At 41.2% G+C, this 20,808-nt stretch overlaps 1 protein-coding gene across 3 annotated transcripts in view; it reads right to left on the minus strand.

The window, feature by feature from the left end:
• CAPZB (capping actin protein of muscle Z-line subunit beta) overlaps positions 1 to 11,050 on the minus strand; it is a 73,356-nt gene extending 62,306 nt beyond the window's left edge. The window contains exon 1 of one of the 3 annotated variants that reach the window (XM_033921302.1): positions 10,886 to 11,044. In XM_033921302.1, coding sequence (XP_033777193.1) covers positions 10,886 to 10,888 — 3 coding nt within the window. In that variant the 5' untranslated portion in view covers positions 10,889 to 11,044. Of the gene's footprint in view, positions 1 to 10,218; positions 10,238 to 10,885 lie in introns of those variants that run through there. The other 2 variants (XM_033921300.1, XM_033921301.1) reach the window with 2 other exon arrangements.
• Positions 11,051 to 20,808: the final 9,758 nt, after the last annotated feature.

Genomic DNA, 20,808 nt, shown 5'->3' on the forward strand with positions numbered 1-20,808 from the left:
TTCAAAAATAAGATCGCTAATATCAGATCCACGTTCAATGATACACCGACTCACCTAGAAGAACTCTCAACTTCTCCCACAGAAAAAGAATCGACAGCAGCAGACAGAACCTGGTCCCACTTCTCAGACTTCAACAAACTATATAACAACTACAGTCATGCAGTCTGCGATCTTAACCACTGCCCACCATACCTACTGAAAACCTCTAGTACGATATTCCGCACACTGCTCCTACAATGGATACAAACCCTACTCACCGACGGCCATTTCCCACAAAACCTCAGTGAAATCATCATAACTCCAATCCTAAAAAACCCTAAAGGAGCAACAAACCAACCAGTTAACTATAGACCTATAGCCTCAATCCCACTATATGTCAAACTAATGGAAGGTCTAGTAGCTAAAGCCCTAAACGTATACCTAGATCACCACAACTTACTCCACCCCACTCAATCAGGCTTTAGAACCAAATACAGCACAGAGACCCTACTAGGAACACTCATGGATATCGCGAGACAACACCTCTGCACTGGAAAAAAAAAATGATGATTATACAACTAGACCTCTCTGCAGCCTTCGATCTAGTAGACCATGACATCCTCTTACAAACTCTAGATGCAATAGGAATTACAGGAAAAGTTCTAACATGGTTTAAAGGATTCCTACAATCCAGAACTTAGAGTAAAAACAAACAATAAAAAATCGGATCCTTGGTCCAACCCATGTGGAGTGCCACAAGTATCTCCCCTATCTCCCACACTCTTCAACCTATACATTGTCTCCCTAAGTTCCTACCTAGATAAACTAGGCATTACCTCTTACAGCTACGCAGATGATATCACCATACTCATCCCCTTCGACCAACCTGAACCATCCATGATAGGCACAATTCACGAAACACTTGAAACAGTAGCAACATGGATGAAAGAACATAAACTAAAACTTAACCCGGACAAAACAAACTTCATCCTCCTTGAAAACTGCAAAACCCCAACCCTGACAAACATAGAAATTAACTCTATCTCATACCCCATACATCCCACACTAAAACTCCTCGGAGTGCTGATAGATAGAAGTTGCACCATGCAACCACAAATCAACAAAATTATAAAAACATCATTCGCCACTATGAAAAACCTTAGACAAGTCAGAAAATTCTTCGATAGAAAACAATTCCAATTGGTGGTTCAATCTCTAATCCTAGGCCTAATAGACTACTGCAACATTCTATATCTCCCCTTCCCAACAATAAAGATAAAACAACTCCAAACAATACAAAACACAGCCCTAAGACTTATCTACTCTCTGAAAAAGTACGACCACATCATGGAGGCCTACCACGACTCACACTGGCTCCCTATTCAAGACAGAATACAATTCAAATTCCTTTGCCTACTTTTCAAAGCCATAAACGGAAACAGCCCTTCCTACTGGAACAATCGACTAACTCATTCCACCTCAACCAGACACAGGAGAATCCACACAATATTCGCACACCCGCCAACCAAAAAGGTCAAATGGAAAAATATATAAACCTTCTGGCCACCAGAGCAGCGAACCTGGACCGACAACTCGCCAATCTGCTGACTTTAACCACAGACTACAAAACTTTCAAAAAAGAAACAAACTTTACTCTTCAAAAAACACATAAAACCAATATAAAATTACCAACAAAGTTCCAAACTCCACCGACACTACCAATCTACTCCTTAGCAAATTAGAAAATGTTCTCATATTAAGATCATAACAATTCTTATGTAATCTGCCTTAAACCGCAAGGTAAAGGCAGAATAGTAGTCACTAATGTTATGTAATAATGTATTTATACTTGTGTGATATACAGGCCTCCACAGAAGTTAGAAGTGGACAGAAATTTAATAGAAGACATTCAAAATATAGCTGTAAAGATGAAGTACTACTAATAGGAGATTTTAATATGCAAGATGTTGATTGGGGTATCCCTATTACAGGTCTCCTAGAAGTAGGGATATCTTGGATTCTCTATAAGGAGAACTGTTCCAGCAGTTGGTAATAGAACCCACACAAGATGAGGCCATACTAGAAAAATGTGAAAAGTGTTTCTGATGTTGATCGTCTAGTGGGTGATCATTTGGATCCTGTGGGGGTGGGGATAGATTTGTCCCTGTGTCATTCCCTACCAGCCATTTCACCTAAGTGGAAAAGTAACTGCTCCTTTACTCTTAACCAATTGTGTGAATTTAATTTTTTCTGAGAACAAGCAAGCAGTATGTTGTCCCATGTGGGTGACATCATCCATGAAGCCCAGCACAGCCAGTGCAAAAAAGCACTGTCACTTTAAAAGTCTGAACATATATTGATGCCTTCCTGTATGATGGCTTGTAGGACCTTCAGTTCTCAGTTTTCTGCAGAGCTGAGAAGCTGTTTAAGAATTTCTCTAAGAGCTTCCTGTTCCTTTTTTTACCCTTTTTGTCATTTTTCTTTATTTTCCATCCAGCATAAAAATTTTGATTTTCTTTCTACCTAGGTTTTGTTTTAGACCTTTGGACCCTTACCAGCCTGTTTTCAGGCCGGAAGCATTGAGCCTTTTTGGCCATAGTCTGTTATTGAGAAAGGCATGGGGAAAGCCACTGCGTTCCCTGGATCGTTAGCATGGAATATTGCCACTCCTTGGGTTTTGGCCAGGTACTAGTGACCTGGATTGGCCACCATGGGAACGGGCTACTGGGTTTGAGAGACCATTGGTCTGACCCAGTAAGGCTATTCTTATGCTCTTATGGTATCCAGATATAGTTTAATATTAAGACGTGTAGAGAGGGCTCATTTGAAAGTGAAGGTTCTACATTAAAAAAAAAAATATATATATATATATATCTCTGTTAAGATGGGGGATTATGTCAAGGAATTGTCTGGATGAGAACATCTGGAAGAAGTAGGAAAGCAGTGAGCAAAACTGAAAAGAGCTATTGTAAGGGCAACAAATTATCTTGTAAGTAAAAGTAAGAGAAAAAGAAGGCTGCTTTGGTTTTCAAATGTAGTAGCTGAGAAGGTAAGGAAAAAGAGATTAGCTGTCATAGGCTACAAAAGATAAGCTCTGTTGAGCAGGGACCAAATCTTACATGTTCGTGTACAGTGCTGCATATGTCTAGTAGTGCTATAAAATGATAAGAACATAAGAATTGCCGCTGTTGGGTCAGACCAGTGGTCCATTGTGCCCAGCAGTACGCTAACGCGGCAGCCCTTAGTTCAAAGACCAGTGCCCTATTTGAGTCTAGCCTTACTTGCGTTTGTTCTGTTCCAGTAGGAACTTATCCAACCTTGCCTTGAATCCCTAAAGGGTGTTTCCCCTATAAGCCTCCGGAAGAGCTTATTAGTGTCAGATAAGATCAAAGCTAATCATCTGAATATGCACAGGAAGGTTAGTTGAAACTCTTGAACCTCTGAAGGAAGGTATTTATATCACTGCACTATGTATAACTGATAGCAAGAAATTCTTACAGACAGTATGGCTCGCTGAAGACTATCTTCTTGTATCTTATATTTAGAAAGGTCCGGTTTCTTGGAGTCTGGCTGGACAGTGCTGCGTGTGAATTAGCTGTCCCTGCAATAAACTATGGATTGGAAAAACTATACTAGCCATTGAAGCATCTATACATTTTATTATACTGAAGACATCGTAACTAGGTTCATCCCCCCCTCCCCCTTTTTCATCCTTTGTACAAATTTGGAATAGGAAATATTGTATCCTTGTAGGAAAAGATAGAGGAACTGAAGGAATCCCTGTGTGCCAGTTTTTCTTCTTTCAGGGAGGAGACACCTGTCCAAGACTTCTTAACCAGTGGTGCTGGAAGAGATTAAACTTGAAATCTGAAGCAATTGAGAGTGAACACAGTTCTAGGATAGTTACTGGCATTTTAAATATGTTATCAGCTAACAGCAACATACATAGCCATCAGTAGTCACTGATGTGGTTTAGGAAGGGGGTGCAAAGGTTTAATTGATCAGTTAAAGGTGTGTGAGAACCAAAAAAAGGTTAAGAACCCCTGGGTTAGACTACAAATCTCATAAATCTTCCAGAACCATCTGAGTGTTCTAACAGCAAGAGGAGATAAAATGGTTTTCCTACAATTTGGAATCCAACATAGAAAAGAAGCTACTGGATCCCACCCATTAAGATTGTGGATCTCTTTGGGTAGGTGTGAACACCCATAAATTTAAAAGTTTGAGGCACAAAATGATACTGATGCTCCACTTCTGGAATAGCACTACAACAGTCCTTAATGAAAAATCTCAACATTTTCTGTAAAACTTAGTGGAGCTGTTTTGGTAGATGCAAGGAAATTAAAAAGGAAAACTCATCTGCCACAGTATCCAAAACTGATGTTAAAGTTTGTGGCTTTTAATAGAAGTTAGGCCTTTTGAAACTCCCAGCATAGACTTACTGTGCAGAGTAGAAGATGGAAGTATAATCTTAGGCTCATACAGAAGATGAGCAGGAGGTCAGGTGCTGCATGGGATGGTTTGCAACACAACTGGATGGGCCAAACAGAGCAGAGAAAGGCCTGCCCAATATGCACAAGGGCTCTTTCTGTACTGAAATTATGACAATGTTTTATGCACAACTAGCTGATTACCCAGCGTTGCCCAGATATTTATTTATCCCAAAATGTTCCTCCCTCTCCTCCCATGTCCCACATGTCCTGTCCCACTGAAATCTTGTGCCTAGTGTATGGTGGCGGCCAAAACAACAAAACAGGATGCTAAGAATTATTAGGGGAAGGGATGGCAAATAAGACCAAGAATACTATAATGCGACATCACCTTGAGTACTGCATTCAATTGTGGTCGCCATATTTCAAAAGAAATATAGTGGAATTAGAAAAGGTGCATTGAAGGAACTAAGGCCAGTACCGGGCAGGCTTGCACAGTTGAGGACGGGCCGGGGAGGGCTTCAATGGCTGGGATGGTTAAGATGGACTGGAGTGAGCTTTGATGGAGACTCCAGTAGATGGAAATAAGCACACTATCAGGCAGGGCTCTGGGTTTCTGGCCCAGAAATATCTAAGAAAAAGGATCATTTAAGCTAAATAAATAATTAATTTATGGATGGACCACTCGGGTCTTTATCTGCCGTCATTTTACTATGTTACTAGAAAAAGCAACCAAAATGATAAAGGGGATGGAACTCCTCTCATATGAAGAAAAGAGGTTAAGGCTCTTCAGCTGAGGGGAGATACGACTGAAATCTACAAAATCCTGAGTGGTGTAGAATGGGTACAAGTGGATCGATTTTTTTACTCTTTCAAAAAGTACAAAGGCTAGAGAACACTCAACGAAATTATATGGAAATACTTTTAAAACAAATAGGAGGAAATATATATTTTTTCTCATTGAATATTAAGCTTTAAAACTTGTTGCCAGAGGATGTGGTAAGAGCTGTTAGCGTATCTGGAGTTAGAAAAGGTCTGGACAAATTTCTGGAGGAAAAGTCCATAGTATTCTATCGAGATAGACATGAGGGAAGACACTGCTTGTCCTGGGATCAGTAACATGGAACATTGCTACTATTTGGGTTTCTGCCACATACCTGTGACCTGGATTGGCCATTGTTGGAAGCAGGATACCGGGCTAGAAGGACCCAGTATTCTGACCCAGTATGGCTATTCTTATGTTCTTATGTAAACTGGGTAATTTAATGCTAAAACCAGATCTGAATACTGATGATTTTCAGATAGTGATTTAATCTCGTGTGTTATTAGGATGGACTACTAAAGTGATTATTCTGAAAATATTTGCAAAACTTTGGTTAGTGACAATTTCTGTGTATATTTCCCATGGTCTTTGCATAAAATTCAGATTTCCCAACCCCTGGACTACTATAATTTAGTGCTGCTCGATTCGAATTGATTCACTAATTCACTTTAGTGAATTGATTTGAATCAATTTGTTTCCCCACAAAATTGGATCCACCGATTCAGTAACCAACCCTTCCCCCCCCCCCCCCCCCGGGTGAGACCTGACATATCTCTGGGCCTCATAAACCAGCAGTGGCGGTGGACGGCAAGCAGAGGCAGCACTCTGAACAGGCCATCATAATTACTCTACTCTGTGGAACAGAACATTTTCCTATATGTCCCTTCAATATATCTCCTACTTCTGTGGTAAGTCCTGCTCTCCAGAATTCCTTCCCATAATGTTTGAGGGTCAAGATCTATAAGATGATGTTTAAGACTACCTTTTAAACAATCACAAGAGAAACATTGCATCAGTAAACATTGTATATTGAAGTATTTGAGGAAAAGTAAATATAAAGGTTTGTGTATGATGGGTGGAAACAAAGTGCAGAGAGAAACATTCAGATAATTAGATTTAAATTGTCTACAAGTAGAAGTAAAGAGGAGGCTGGGAATTAAAGGTTGGTTAGCCTGATCTTGCTGAGGTGTTAAATCAGTGGAGTCACTGCTACAACAGAAGCTAGTGCAGTTTCTGGAACCTACTGAATTACAGGAGTCAAGTCAGTATGTTGGGTTTTTGTTTTTTTAACCAGAGGTAGAGGTAGACCTTGTCAAACAAATCTCATTAAACTAGGTGACCAAAGACTTTGATCAGGGGAGAGAATTAAGATGTGGTGTATTTTGATACAATTCTGCACAGATAACTAATAAAACCCCATTTTACTAAACCACGATAGCGGTTATTAGTGTAGGGAGCCGTGCTGAATGCTCCGCGCTGCTCCCGACGCGCATAGAGTTCCTATGAGCGTCGGGAGGAGCGCAGAGCATTCAGTGCGGCTCCCTGCGCTAATAACTGCTATTTTGTTTTAGTAAAAGGGGGTGGGGAATAAACTAAGCACCCTTCGTGTGAGGCCTAATCAAATGATGGGGTTAGAAATGAATTTCAAGGTAATAAAGGGTAAAGGCAAAAAAAATCTCATCTCAAAAGAAATTACTACTGATTATGTGCCATAGAGATCAGTTCTGGTTCTTTTCAAAATTTCTGTAAACTGTTGAGGACTTGTCAAGAAAGGGTTTGTTTTGTTTTAGGTTTTTTTTGCATAGACAATACCAAAATCTGCAACAGGATTTTTACCCTGGAAAGGGTGAAAAACATGACTAGTGAAGCTTGAGGAATGACCTACAGTTTTGACAGCTAAGATTTGCTAAAATACAGGATCATGCATTTCAGTTGCAAATATCCAGGAGAGTGATATACAGTACATGAAGTGTAAGATGAAGTTCTATGCATAAAAGAAAACAAGACCTAGGGGGTGATTTTATCTGAATACCTTAAGGTGGCCAAAAATATGGATAATGTGACAGCAGAAGCCAAAAGGATGCTTGTGTGCATACTTGGTATACAGAGAGAGGAACAGGGCTAGCAGGAAAAAGGCGGTGATAAGAGTCATATGTAATCCTGGAGTCCACATCTTCAAAGAATGTAAACTGAAAAGATTAAACCAAAGTGCAGCTACTAAATTGAGAGGCTTAAATATCTAAACACGTATACCTTGGAGGAGAAGCAGTAAAAGGTATAAATGCAAGGGAATCAGGCCTTCTTTAATGGAAAGAAGACTGTTAATGATGGGTGATGGAATGATAGTAAAAGAAGACAAACTTAGGAGCAATCTAAGGAAAATCAGGAAAGCATGGTGCAAGTACCAATAATCTCTGAAGGCAAAAGAATTGTAGAAACTAAGAAATTGGCTTAAATGGGTAGACTAAATAGACCATATGGTCATTTTTGCTATCATATTCTATCTATCTATATATATATATATATATAAAATCGGAGGTATGTATGTGTGTGTGTATGTGCCGCGATCACGCAAAAACGGCTTGACCTATTTGAACGAAACTTGGTATGCAGATCCCTCACTACCTGGGATGATATGTTCTGGGGGTCTCGCAGCCCACCTGCACACGTGGGCGGAGCTACAAACATAAAATCAGATTTCACCCATTCATGTCAATGGAAAAAATGTCAAAAGCTGCCATTCTCACAGTAATTCAAAAACAGCTTGACCGATTTGAACGAAACTTGGTATGCTGATCCCTCACTACCTGGGGTGATATGTTCTGGGGGTCTCGCGGCCCACCTGCACACGTGGGCGGAGCTACAAACAGAAAATCAGATTTCACCCATTCATGTCAATGGAAAAAATGTAAACAGCTGCCATTCTCACAGTAATTCAAAACCGGCTTGACTGATTTTAACGAAATTTGGTATGCAGATCCCTCACTACCTGGGGTGATATGTTCTGGGGGTCTCGCAGCCCACCTGCACACGTGGGCGGAGCCACAAACAGAAAATCAGATTTCACCCATTCATGTCAATGGAAAAAATGTAAAAAGCTGCCATTCTCACTGTAATTCAAAAACGGCTTGACCGATTTGAACGAAACTTGGTATGCAGCTCCCTCACTACCTGGGGTGATATGTTCTGGGGGTCTCTCGGCCCACAACTCTATGTTGCTTGCTCAAGGGTGGGTTCACCCAACAATTTATATGTTCTTGCTCCTGGAGGTGAAACTAAAAATGTTGTTTATAATCACGTTTTGCGTTAGTTGTATTGTATTCATTTTGTCAAATATTTCACCTTATAATTTGAATATTGTACTTTTTATTAAGCTGTAAAACAATAATTTCATTCACTACTATAAAGTATCTTTATTTGAATCCATTTACAGTGTTATTGCTATAATTAAATACCCGTGCACTGCTGGGGCATCAGCTAGTGCTACTATAAAGAGATCCAGTGCTACAGGTCCCAGGAATTAGTGTACTTGATATATTGATGTCCTAAATAAAAAAAAAACGTTACAGCAGCAGTAACAATAAAAACAGAGTAAGGTTTGTGGAGTTTTAGCCCAATGGAAGCAGAGAAGACAAGAGAATATGGGAATGAAGAATTTAATTTATGATACAGTATGACTATAATTAATAACAAAAATACCATATGTTTATGTTGTCTGTACATGATACACAGTAAGAAAAAGAAATCTTAATAAAGGCTACCTTTATGATTACTTCAGTACAGTCTCTTAAGCACGTCCTATTACATTTCATTCATATCTAGAAAATCTTACTTCCCATTCAGTCACTGATATTTACCAATGCTTGTGCAACAGTTAACATCATGGCAATCTGCTCATACTGATGTTGGGATAGTGAACAACCCCAAGAAAGCCAATAAGATACAGTACCTAATTCCTTATCTGTATAGTCCACAACTACAAGTAATTAAAATAAAGTTAGAAAGAACAAACCACAGTTACTCATTTAAAAAAAGAACACGACAGCAAAGAAAAAGCTATCATGCATTACAAAATCACACAGCATACGATAAATACAGCATAAATGAATCACCTATGACCTCAAAACACTGTCAGCTGTATTTTAACTAAAAGTTCCTGTTTAAGGCTAAACCCAGTGGAGATTTACCTATCCCTGGACACAGTCAATGACTTTGTTCAATATTGTGGGGGGAGGTGCTCAAGCACCCACAGAGCTGGCTCCTTATGCCCACAGTAGTACCCTACTTCACAAGGCAGACCTCTGCCTTCCTGTAAAGCTGTATATAGAGGAAAAAATGGGCCACTTGATGTTTACAAAGATGTCTATAAATCAAAACTTTAAAAGTACTCAAAAGTGCTAACAAATGGCTACTACTCTGAACCTATGTCACATGGATTTTGACAAAATTAATGAAAATTTATCAAAATCATTTCCTATCAAGTAAGTGAAGTTTCCATCTAGAAATTTTTATATGAATATGAATTACAGGGTTGGAGGTAAGCATATCATAACATGTTAGATGAATCAGATCATAGGACCTCCTATGATCTATATATCATTCCAGGTCCGCATCCTGAATTTAATGCTGTAATCATCTATGCTCTAACCCTTCTTCCCACCATCTAAATTGATTATCCACTAGTGCAAAACAATGCAAAACAAAAAAACAACCCTTTTTCATGTGTGTCATACATGCAAAACACTTTTTGTCTGAACAGTCAAAAATGTCCCTTAAAAAGAGAGAGAGGGCAACACTTATCTTAGATTGTTAGCACTTTTGAGTACTTTTAAAGTGTTGGTTTACAGAAGTCCCTGTAAACATCGTGTCACCCATTTTTTTTTTCTCTCTCTCTCTCTTGACAACTTATCCTGGGCAAGATGGGATTTCAGGTCAAAATTTTCTCAACATCTTTCCTGTAAAGCTGGGGCAGCCTCAACTCCTCACCATGCTTTGGGTGCAGATGAAGCCTTACGGACCGGCCACGACCGCTTTCAAAGAATCTAAACAGTTACTGACGTTTGAAAGCTTTCCTGTGACCTCACCGGGAGGGGGGGGGAGTAGGAGAAATGAGAATAGTCATGAAAAGTCTGCCCCCCTCCCTGAAAGCTTTCCTGTGACTTCACGGGGGGGGGGGTAGGAGAAATGAGAATAGTTATGAAAAGTCTGCCCCCCTCCCTGAAAGCTTTCCTGTGACTTCACGGGGGGGGGGGGGGGTAGGAGAAATGAGAATAGTTATGAAAAGTCTGCCCCCCTCCCTGAAAGCTTTCCTGTGACTTCACGGGGGGGGGGGGGGTAGGAGAAATGAGAATAGTTATGAAAAGTCTGCCCCCCTCCCTGAAAGCTTTCCTGTGACCTCACGGGGGGGGGGGGAAGAGGCAGGGCCAGTACAGTAAAATAAATTAGACTGCCCCTCCCCCCAGATTCCGATCCAAATATAACCCCCCCCTCCGCCGCACAGGAGGGGGCCCGGTCCCTCGACCCCAGCAGCCCGACCTTTCCTCCTCCCCCCCCCCCCCCCCCCACCTCAGCGTGTCGGTTGCTCGCTCCCTCCCTCAAGTGAAGCGGCGCTTCCTGTCCCGTCCCTCCCCCCCACCCCGGGGCTCTTCCTCACCATGGCTCCGGCGCTCGCTGCGGTGTGGCGGAGGCGCGGCTCGGGCTGGCTCTCGCTGGCTCTCGGTGTCCCGTCTCGCCTCCTTCTCCGGGCCCGGCGCTTCCACTTCCTCGGCGCCTAGGAGTGAACATCCGGGTCAGTGCGAGGCTGCCGCCGCCGCCGTCGGCGGGCCCGGCCCAGCGCCGCGCGCCCTCCGCCCAATCAGAGCGCGGCTCGCGAGCCATCGCCAAGTATGGAGCGCGAGTGGGCAGGAAGGGCTGCGCGAGCGAGCGCGCGGCGGCGTGGCGTGGGCCGCGCGTGCTCCGGGGGGTTCCTGCTGCTGCTGCTTCTCGTGCGGTGAAAGGTTGCTCTGAAGGGTTTAGGGGGTTTTTTTTGCAGGCGTTTAGCGTGTGATGGCGGGGAGACATTCTTCCGAGAGGGTTTGGGTTGCATGTGACTAGCGCTGCGTTGGGAATCCGTTGGGCCTGATACAGGCTGAACCTGTCATTTAAATAGTTTTGCATAGGGCATATTTCTTACAGGTGCAAGCATTTCATGCAGGATTAGTTAATTCTCCTGTTTGTATCAAACGTGAGAAAGATTCTAATACTTTATCTCATGCATTTTGGAAATGTCATCTTGTTAAATCTTTCTGGTCTGCCATCCTATTATTTTTAGGTTCATTATGGAATTGTCAATTGGTGGAATCTCCAAAAGGGATATTATTCGGTAAAGCAGCAGCTTGTGGGGTCTTTGGACAGGATAGATGTATTCTATTTCAAAAGGCATATTGCAGTATTGGTTACAAAAAGATCCTCCAAGTTATTGGCATTGGAGGAATCAATTCCATCGTTTAATTTTATTTGAGGTTTGTAAATTTCCTAGAAGAACACGTTTATTTTATAAAATTTGGGACCCTTATATACAAAAATTATCCTCGAAAGCAAGAAGTATGATTCTTAATACTTTATATTAAAGCTATGTAAATGTTCTTTGCATTTTTATATCCTGTATTTGGTGTTTCATGTCACCTTTCATTCTAGAGTGGGGGGAAATAGGAAGGATGATTTTAATATGTGTTAAATTACTTGAACTGTATTTCTATTTAATTCATTTATTATAATGTTATAATAATATTTAAAAAACAATGAAGGGGAGAAGGGTAGGGGGAAAGGGAAGGGATCAAGGGGGGGTATAGAAAGGAATGGATTAGGTATATAGAAATATATTTTGGAGGAATGATAAAAATATGTATGGAAATATTATTATTGTGAATTTAATTGTAATGAATATCTCTTTGTATCTTATTATTGTATATTTATTTGATTCCTTCAATAAAATGTTATAAATTAAAGTGAGTGAGTGTGTGCATGTGGAGGGGGGGGGGTTAAAAGAAGCGGAGAAATAAATGACTTGGGAACTTTCTTGCTTAAGCGGGAGTATCCTGTCAATTCCATCAGGAAGGAGAATGAATAGATATGGAGAGAAAATAGGAGCTGGAAACTAAAAGATAACTTGCTGGGTAACTTGCAAGATGTAGTTAACTAGGCAAGGGTTATGGGTACAAGCTCGCAACTTTGCTAAATACAAATCGTACAAAATCCCGTAGTACATGCAAGCCAATAATGGGTAGAGATTTGGCAGGCAAGAATAGTAAATGAGAGCATTGGAGCTACAATGAAAGTTAAGCACACTGAACTGAGAAGAGGGCTATTAATTAGCACAACCACAGGGTCAAAAAGCAAAGTAGGCATGAAAACTAAGAGATGGTTAGGATAAAAACCAAACTGGGGAAAAATCAGGAACGGGTATTAGCCCAGGAGGATATTGTTTGTATTTTTACCATGAGGAATATGCATGAAATAGATTTGCTTACAGTGGTCTCATGTACATTCACTATGGCAGTGATTCCCAACCCTGTCCTGGAGGAACACCAGGCCAATCGGGTTTTCAGGCTAGCCCTAATGAATATGCATGAGAGAGATTTGCATATGGTGGAAGTGATAGGCATGCAAATTTGCTTCATGCATATTCATTAGGGCTAGCCTGAAAACCCAATTGGCCTGGTGTTCCTCCAGGACAGGGTTGGGAACCACTGCACTATGGCAATCCTGAAACCCTATCAACTAAGGGCCAGATTTTCTAATATCACCAGTAAAATCTGACAGGTCACTGTAGCAGCCCTAAATCTAACCATTCAAAAAAGATGAGTCATTCTCAAAGAACCACGTATGCAAATGAGGTTTTCAGAGGGTCGCCAGATTTACATGAGATCAGTCACTGGTGATAGCGATCAGCACGTATGCAGAATAGTCTACGGAAAGAGGCATGGGTGGATAAGAGGGGTGGAGAACTACCAGCTAAGCTATGTTGTTGTGTCAATCATAGGTATGCCAGCACTATTGGATGGGAGGTGTAATCATTGGCTTTCAGCAAGCACATATAAGATATGCCTTTAATACACGCACTCAAAATACGTGTTTTTGAGAGATTTTTTTCCCATCACTATTCACTATATTACTATAATTTAAGTGAAGTGTGTGTTTTTTGCATGAGCCACAGCCAGAAACATGCACCCGAGACACACTTTTCACAGTACCAGCAAACCTGGACCAGCCAGTAAATTTTGGGTGCCAAAAGCCAGCGCTTTGGTTGGAGTATCATCTGGCGATGATAGAGAATCGCCTGGAGTGCTCATTTAAATATTAATGAGCTCATTTTATTAGTAATGACCTCGTTGTACTACTTTTGCATGGCAGAGTTGGAGGCTGCTAGGAAGCTTGTACAAGACCATGGTGATCTATTCTGATAATCGGGCAGTAAAATGCAGGCACGCTAAAACGGCTGGAACCAGTTTAGCAACCATTGTTAAAGGCACGGTAAGTTTTGAGAAACCGGCCCCGAGTGTGCTTCCATGAGGGGGTCAAGAACCACTGTTATAGATTATGAGTTGGTAGCATATATTAGGAAGGGTACAGCTGAAAACCAAAACACTTGATGAGTTGGAAAGCAACTATTATTTATTGGTGTGCTGACTTTTCATGGAACAAGGCTAGCATATAGCTAGCTACAGGAGTAACAGACTCTAAAGCAGAGTTCACCAAACTGCAGCCTACTGCTAAAATCCAGCCTTTGAAGCTTGTTTCTGTAGCCCACAACATCTTGTTCCAGCTGCATGGTGAGCACATGAAGGAAGGTTCCCCCACCCAGTGATGCAAGGACAAGAAGTCTGGTGTGATTCCCCAGACCCGACTAGCAAGAAGAGGAACTGTAGTAAAGCAGATCCAGTCAACTCCTGGAGTTCTAGAGAAGGTCTACAAATCAATACCTCTAAAGTTGCAGGAGAGAAAAACAGTGGAGAGTGCTTTTGTGAGTTCCTGCTGCTACACTGACTGAAATCTGGAGGGGGAAGGAATGGGCCAGCATTAAGACTCGCAGCAAATCTAGAGGTACTGGCTTAGGCACTGCAGGAAAGAAATGTTGCAACAAAAACTGCCCTCTAGTGATCCTTCTGCAAAGAATGTTGGACAGTTGAGTGAAGGAGGTGAGATGGAGTAGGAGAGAGGATGTGGGAGGGTATTATGCACTCACTCTCCACCATCGATCGGTAGCATGGAATGTTGCTACTTTTTGGGGTTCCGGAATCTTGCCACTCTAAGATTTTGGAACGCTGCTATTCCTTGGGTTTTGGCCATGTACGAGGGACCTGGATTGGCCACCGTGAGAACAGGCTTCTGGGCTTGATGGACCATTGGTCTGACCTAGTAAGGCTATTGTTGTGTTCTTAAACTTCCAACATCTCCTGTACCAGGTGGAAGAAGATGGTAAATGTTCCTATGGGTTTGGCAGCTTCCAATAAATTGATCTGCCATGGTTCCTGCCTTCTTCAGCATCTTAGAACATAAGAATTGCCACTGCTGAGTCAGACCAGTGGTCCATCATGCCCAGCAGTCCGCTCACGTGGTGGCCCTCTGGTCTAAGACCAGCACCCTAACTGAGACTAGCCCTACCAGCGCACGTTCTTGTTCAGCAGAAACTTGTCTAGCTTTGTCTTGAATCCTTGGAGGGTGTTTTCCCCTATAACAGCCTCTGGAAGAGCGTTCCAGCTTTCTACCACTCTCTGGGTGAAGAAGAACTTCCTTACGTTTGTACGGAATCTATCCCCTTTCAACTTTAGAGAGTGCCCTCTTGTTCTCCCTACCTTGGAGAGAGTGAACAACCTGTCCTTATCTACTAAGTCTATTCCCTTCAGTACCTTGAATGTTTTGATCATGTCCCCTCTCAATCTCCTCTGTTTGAGGGAGAAGAGGCCCAGTTTCTCTAATCTTTCGCTGTACGGCAGCTCCTCCAGCCCCTTAATCATCTTAGTCGCTCTTCTCTGGACCCTTTCGAGTAGTACCGTATCCTTCTTCATGTATGGCGACCAGTGCTGGATGCAGTACTCCAGGTGAGGGCATACCATGGCCCGGTACAGCGGCATGATAACCTCCGATCTGTTTGTGATCCCCCTTCTTTATCATTCCTAGCATTCTGTTTGCCCTTTTTGCTGCCACCGCACATTGTGTGGACAGCTTCATCGACTTGTCGATCAGAACTTCAAAGTCCCTTTCCTGGGAGGTCTCTCCAAGTACCACCCCGGACTTCCTGTATTCGTGCATGAGATTTTTGTTACCGACATGCATCACTTTACACTTATCCACGTTGAACCTCATCTGCCATGTCAATGCCCATTCCTCGAGCTTGATTATTATTAAATTATTAAAAGAGCCAAGTATTAATTTCCATCCTTTAGGGCAAGGGTGTCCAATGTCAGTCCTCGAGGGCCGCAATCCAGTAGGGTTTTCAGGATTTCCCCAATGAATATGCATGAGATCTATTAGCATACAATGAAAGCAGTGCATGCAAATAAACCTCATGTATATTCATTGGGGAAATCCTGAAAATCCGACTGGACTGCGGCCCTCGAGGACCAACATTGGACACCCCTGCTTTAGGGGATCCCTAAGCTTCCTGGTGTTTTTAATTTATAACATTTTATTGAAGAAATACAACAAATACATAATAATATAATACAGTAACATAGTCATTACATTTAAATTTACCATATTAACTTCTAATAAATGTTTATCATTCCTTCAAAATAAATTTTTCAAATTACCTAATACATCTCTCAATATATTCCCTCAATTTCCAACTCCCCCTTATCCTCTACCCCCCATATTTCCCCTCCATTGTTTTATTATTACAACATTATAATAAATGAATTAAATAGAAATACAGTTCAAGTAATGTAACACATTTTTAATGGTGTTTTTAAAAATTGTGTGCTGGCCTTCTCTTGAAAGTTTTGCAACCTCATCCTCTAACCACTTGTTTAACACAATGTATTAAGCTAGTTTGAGAGTAAGACTCCAAAGCAAGTCAAAACACAAAACTTATATTTGATTAAGGTTGAGAATATGATGTTATAATTTTGTGGCAAAAAATATTGCTAATTTGAACAAGAATAAACAGCTGCCTTCGCGCTTTCCTGAAAACTGTGTATGTTCACATCTGTGGCCTGCTTCATGAGGACAAAGCATCTCTTCAAATAAATAAATACCAGCTGATCCTCTTGAATGTGTACTTCTGTAATATACAAGGAGATTTTTGTGAATTCCTGTTCTGCTGGCTGTGTGCTAGCATAATTCACAGCTGGAAGAATATCCAAAAATGTGTGTGCATGTTAAGTGTCAGACCACCCAGAGCAAGCTGCTTTTGGTCACTTTTCACTAACCATATTTTTATAGGCTTGTTTGAAAACATAAGAACAAATGAAGCGGACACATATCTTGAATAACAACTGTATTAGTACAATGTAGGGCAGTGTTCCTCACTGCAAGGCCTAGTGGTCAATAGTGTCCCCTGAAGACCTTGGATGGCCCTCCAGCTTCATTCTTTTTTAATGCTACTCTGCCTGTCTTCCCAAGGTTAAGTCAAAAAGAAGGAAAAGATACATGCTTTGTTCTTCAAGCATGTGGCAATAGACCAAGAAAATGCATTTAGAAATGCACACATTGATAGGGATGAAATCATTGACAGGCACTAGTCAGCAGTGCCACAGCCCCATAATGGAAAATATTTGATGCTCTCCTTCAGATCAGTAGAGACCACCAGTAATATAGTGCATCATCTCAGCTTCCCTTATTGCAGTGGTGTAGCCAAGAAGGGGGGACCCGAGTGCCCCAATTTGGGTTCAGGCCACCCAAAATTGATGCACTGTCTTTTGGTTTGGCTGGCGGCAGTCCTCAAGCCCTGCCAGCAGAAGCCCTCCTCCAGCCAATGCTTGTTTTCCTGGGCTGCCATGCTCCCTCCTTGGGTTTTGGCCAGGTACTAGTGGCCTGCATTGGCCACCGTGAGAACAGGCTACTGGGCTTGATGGACCTTTGATCTGACCCAGTAAGGCTATTCTTATGTATTCCGTAAAGATCATTCTGCACAGAGTACCCTTTACAGAATACTAGCTTTAACCCCCACCCCCTTTACAAAACTATAGTATGATTTTTAGCACCAGCCGCGGTGGTATCTCCTCTGACACTCATAGAATTCATATGTGCGTCACAGCTGTTACTGCTGCAGCCAGCACTAAAATCTGCTCTATGGTTTTGTAAAAAAAAACAAAAAAAAAAAGGGGGGGGTTAGTTTGCATTATTTTGGCGCCTAACCTAGTGCACTATTTACAGAATCTACTCAATAATGTCCTCGGGCATAGATCCTGCGAGTCTCCATTCAATAACAGTTCAGCTACATTATAGCAATACTCTCTTCTGCTTCATTCTCGGATAGAGCTAAGGAGACATGTGTAAATAGTGAACAGAATTGTGAAATCACAATTTCCGTTCCTTAATAGTTTTCTGTGGTTCTTATAAATCTTCCATCCCCAAAAAGTACAGCTGCTAGGATAAAATCAATGGAAAACCATTTTCTTATTGTAAATAATCTACCAGCAAAAAATGCATCTATAATTGTCCTTTACTAGAAAGAACATCTCGCATTTTCAATCCTGTTTCTTTTTGATACACATTTTATTCTTACAAATTATCTGTAAAATTATATCAGGGGCCGACCTAATGATTGATTGGCAAATACATAGGTGCTGCCAGGTAGGGAACCTGGGTTTGATTTTCAGCAGGGGTTTCTGCTTCTCCAGCTGGCCACGGTTGAGAATGTTTCTGAAGTATTGCTTATTTATTCATTGTGGAAAAGGCTCAGCCAAGTATTGGGTCTTCATTACATGCAATGGCCAGACTCGGCTGCACCATCATAGCCCTGTAAAGAACTACCTCTTCTCCCTTAGCTCTTATAAGTAATTTTAGAACTTGCCCTCCATATTGGAACAGGTAAGAAAAACACAGCACAGACTACGAGTCTTGAACAGAAATATGCTGGAACCGATGGAAACCTCTGTAATGTATTTAAAGGATAGGTCAGGTTCTACCTTGAGTGCCTTCATATCCCACATCTGTGAACTGAGCAACATGGAATGTGCTTTCCTAATTGGGATCTGGATGGTATTCCAGGAAACCTGGATTGGTTGGGGTAGGATTAATGCACAGACAAGCTAGGTACATGTTTAGGGCCCAAATGTTTGCAGGTGGAAGGGGAAGGGCTTTGATATGCTAATTCAATGGCTCCCCAAGGCAGATTTTGCCCTGGAAAGTCAGCTGTTGCAGAAGGATGAGTGAGGGTGTGCCAGCGTCATCACTACCAAAAGAAATACGTATGTTTATTGTCCCCACATTCTCCAGTTGGTAGCATGTCTTCTATGCTGACCTCTGCAGTCGGAAGTATAAGGACCTTTGTGGGAATTTAAACATTTTCTTATTACAATTGGGGAGAGTGGCTAAGATCTTGTTTGCTTAGGGGCCACTCATCCAGCTCTTCTCAATAACATGGTCTACTTCTCGCAGAACCCTCAACCGGATGCTGCTGAATTTCCCATCCAAGAGTTTTTGCTTAATTAGCCGCCGCTGAGGGTTTCAACGTATCCTCAACAATGACACCTAGATCCTTTTCCTGGATAGTGACTTCTCACGTGGAACCCTGAATCATGTAACTATAATTTGGGTTCTTCTTTCCCACGTGCATCACTTTGCACTTGCTTACATTAGACGTCATCTGCCATATTGATGCCCAGCCTTCCAGTTTCACAAGGTCTTTTCACAATCCTCTTGTGATTTAACAACTTTGTGTCATCAGCAAATTTAATTATCTCACTAGTTATTCCCATCTCTAGATCATTGATAAATACTTGTATATTAAAAAGCAGCGGTCCCAGCACAGACCCCTGGGGAACCCCACTACTTACCCTTCTCCATTGAGAATATTGACCTTTTAAACCTACTCTGACATGCAACTTCTTCTGTTCTTAAGTATTGAATAGTGAAAAGTTAAAGTGTGTCCTTGAATGGGTCATATATTTGCAGTAGTCAAACACATTTATACTTGCCATACTTAGCCTGTGGGTACTATGCATTTTAATCAGTGTTTTTCGGTATATTTAATAGTGCAACAAAGAATCATGTAGGCCCCAGCAAGCTAAACAAAAGGAAATGGAATAAAACCCACTTTGTTGGTGATACCTACCTACATGACAGGTACTATGTCATCTTGCATTTCACAAAATGCTACATAATGCTGTTTTCTCCTGTCTTTTCCTTCTTCCTCCTCCCACACTACAGGTCCCCACACCTAGTTTGGGTCTGCCTGCATTACATTAAATTCCTGCTATCTTTTCTGAAATGATGCAGCACTCTAGATCCTCTCTTTGCAGTCTCTACTCTCTCTCCCTTTATATTTCTCTTCGCACTTGGTGACTTTTGTCTATTTCTTGATCTCTCTTTCTTTGCACTTGTTTTAAGGAGCACTTGAAAGAAGTGATTGCTTACTCCTGAAACTCACTGGTGTTTTAATGCCAGCACAATACAAGCACCACATGGAGGGGCATTTTCAATATGATGTCTAAATACGAGTTTAGATGTTTTGGGAGAACGGTGGGGAAAATGATTGTTTTCTTTAATATTTGTGTTAGAAGGGTGCATTTTATGTAAGCTTTTTTTTTTTTTTTTACTTTAACATTTTATTGAAGAAATATAATAAATACATAATATAACACAGTAAAATAGTCATTACATTTAAATTGACCATATTAACTTCTAATAAATGTTTATCATTCCTTCAAAATAAATTTTTATATCTCTCAATATGTTCCCTCAATTTCCGACACCCCCCCCCCCCCCCCCCGGTATTTTATACTATAACATTTTATTGAAGGAATCAAATAAATAAACAATAATATGATACAAAAAGACATTCATTACAATTAAATTCATAATAAAACGTAATCTTTTTATGTTATATTATTTGTAATGCGCTGTCAAAGATTGAAAATTAATAATATATGTTAAATTACTTGAAATGTATTTCTGTTTAATTCATTTATTATAATAAAATAATATTAAAAACCAATCTAAATGAAATAAATAGAGTGAAGGGGGAAAGGGAAGGGGTTAAGGGGGGGATATAGGAAAAAATAGATTAGGTATATCGAAATATAGTTTGGAGGAATGATAAAATCTATATGCAAATGTTTTATTATGAATTTAATTGTAGTGGATATCTCTTTGTATCATTTTATTGTATATTTATTTGATTCCTTATAAAAAAATACCCATTATACTGTAGCTGGGAAATTCTTGGCGCTGCTATTTCCCTTCTTTGCAATGCATAACATTCCGGGGCCCTTAAACAACACTCACCCCTTTCACCGCCGCTACCAGAAAACCAACCAGCACGCGCCCAAACCCCAGCGACGAACGACCTCAGCGGCGCACGCCACAATGCCCCGCCCCCCGCCAGCGGCACGTGCGCCGCCCTTAGAGCAACCGCAGCCGCTCGCGGAAACC

Source organism: Geotrypetes seraphini, chromosome 15 (genome assembly GCF_902459505.1).
Source record: "Geotrypetes seraphini chromosome 15, aGeoSer1.1, whole genome shotgun sequence".
Classification (NCBI taxonomy): domain Eukaryota; kingdom Metazoa; phylum Chordata; class Amphibia; order Gymnophiona; family Dermophiidae; genus Geotrypetes; species Geotrypetes seraphini.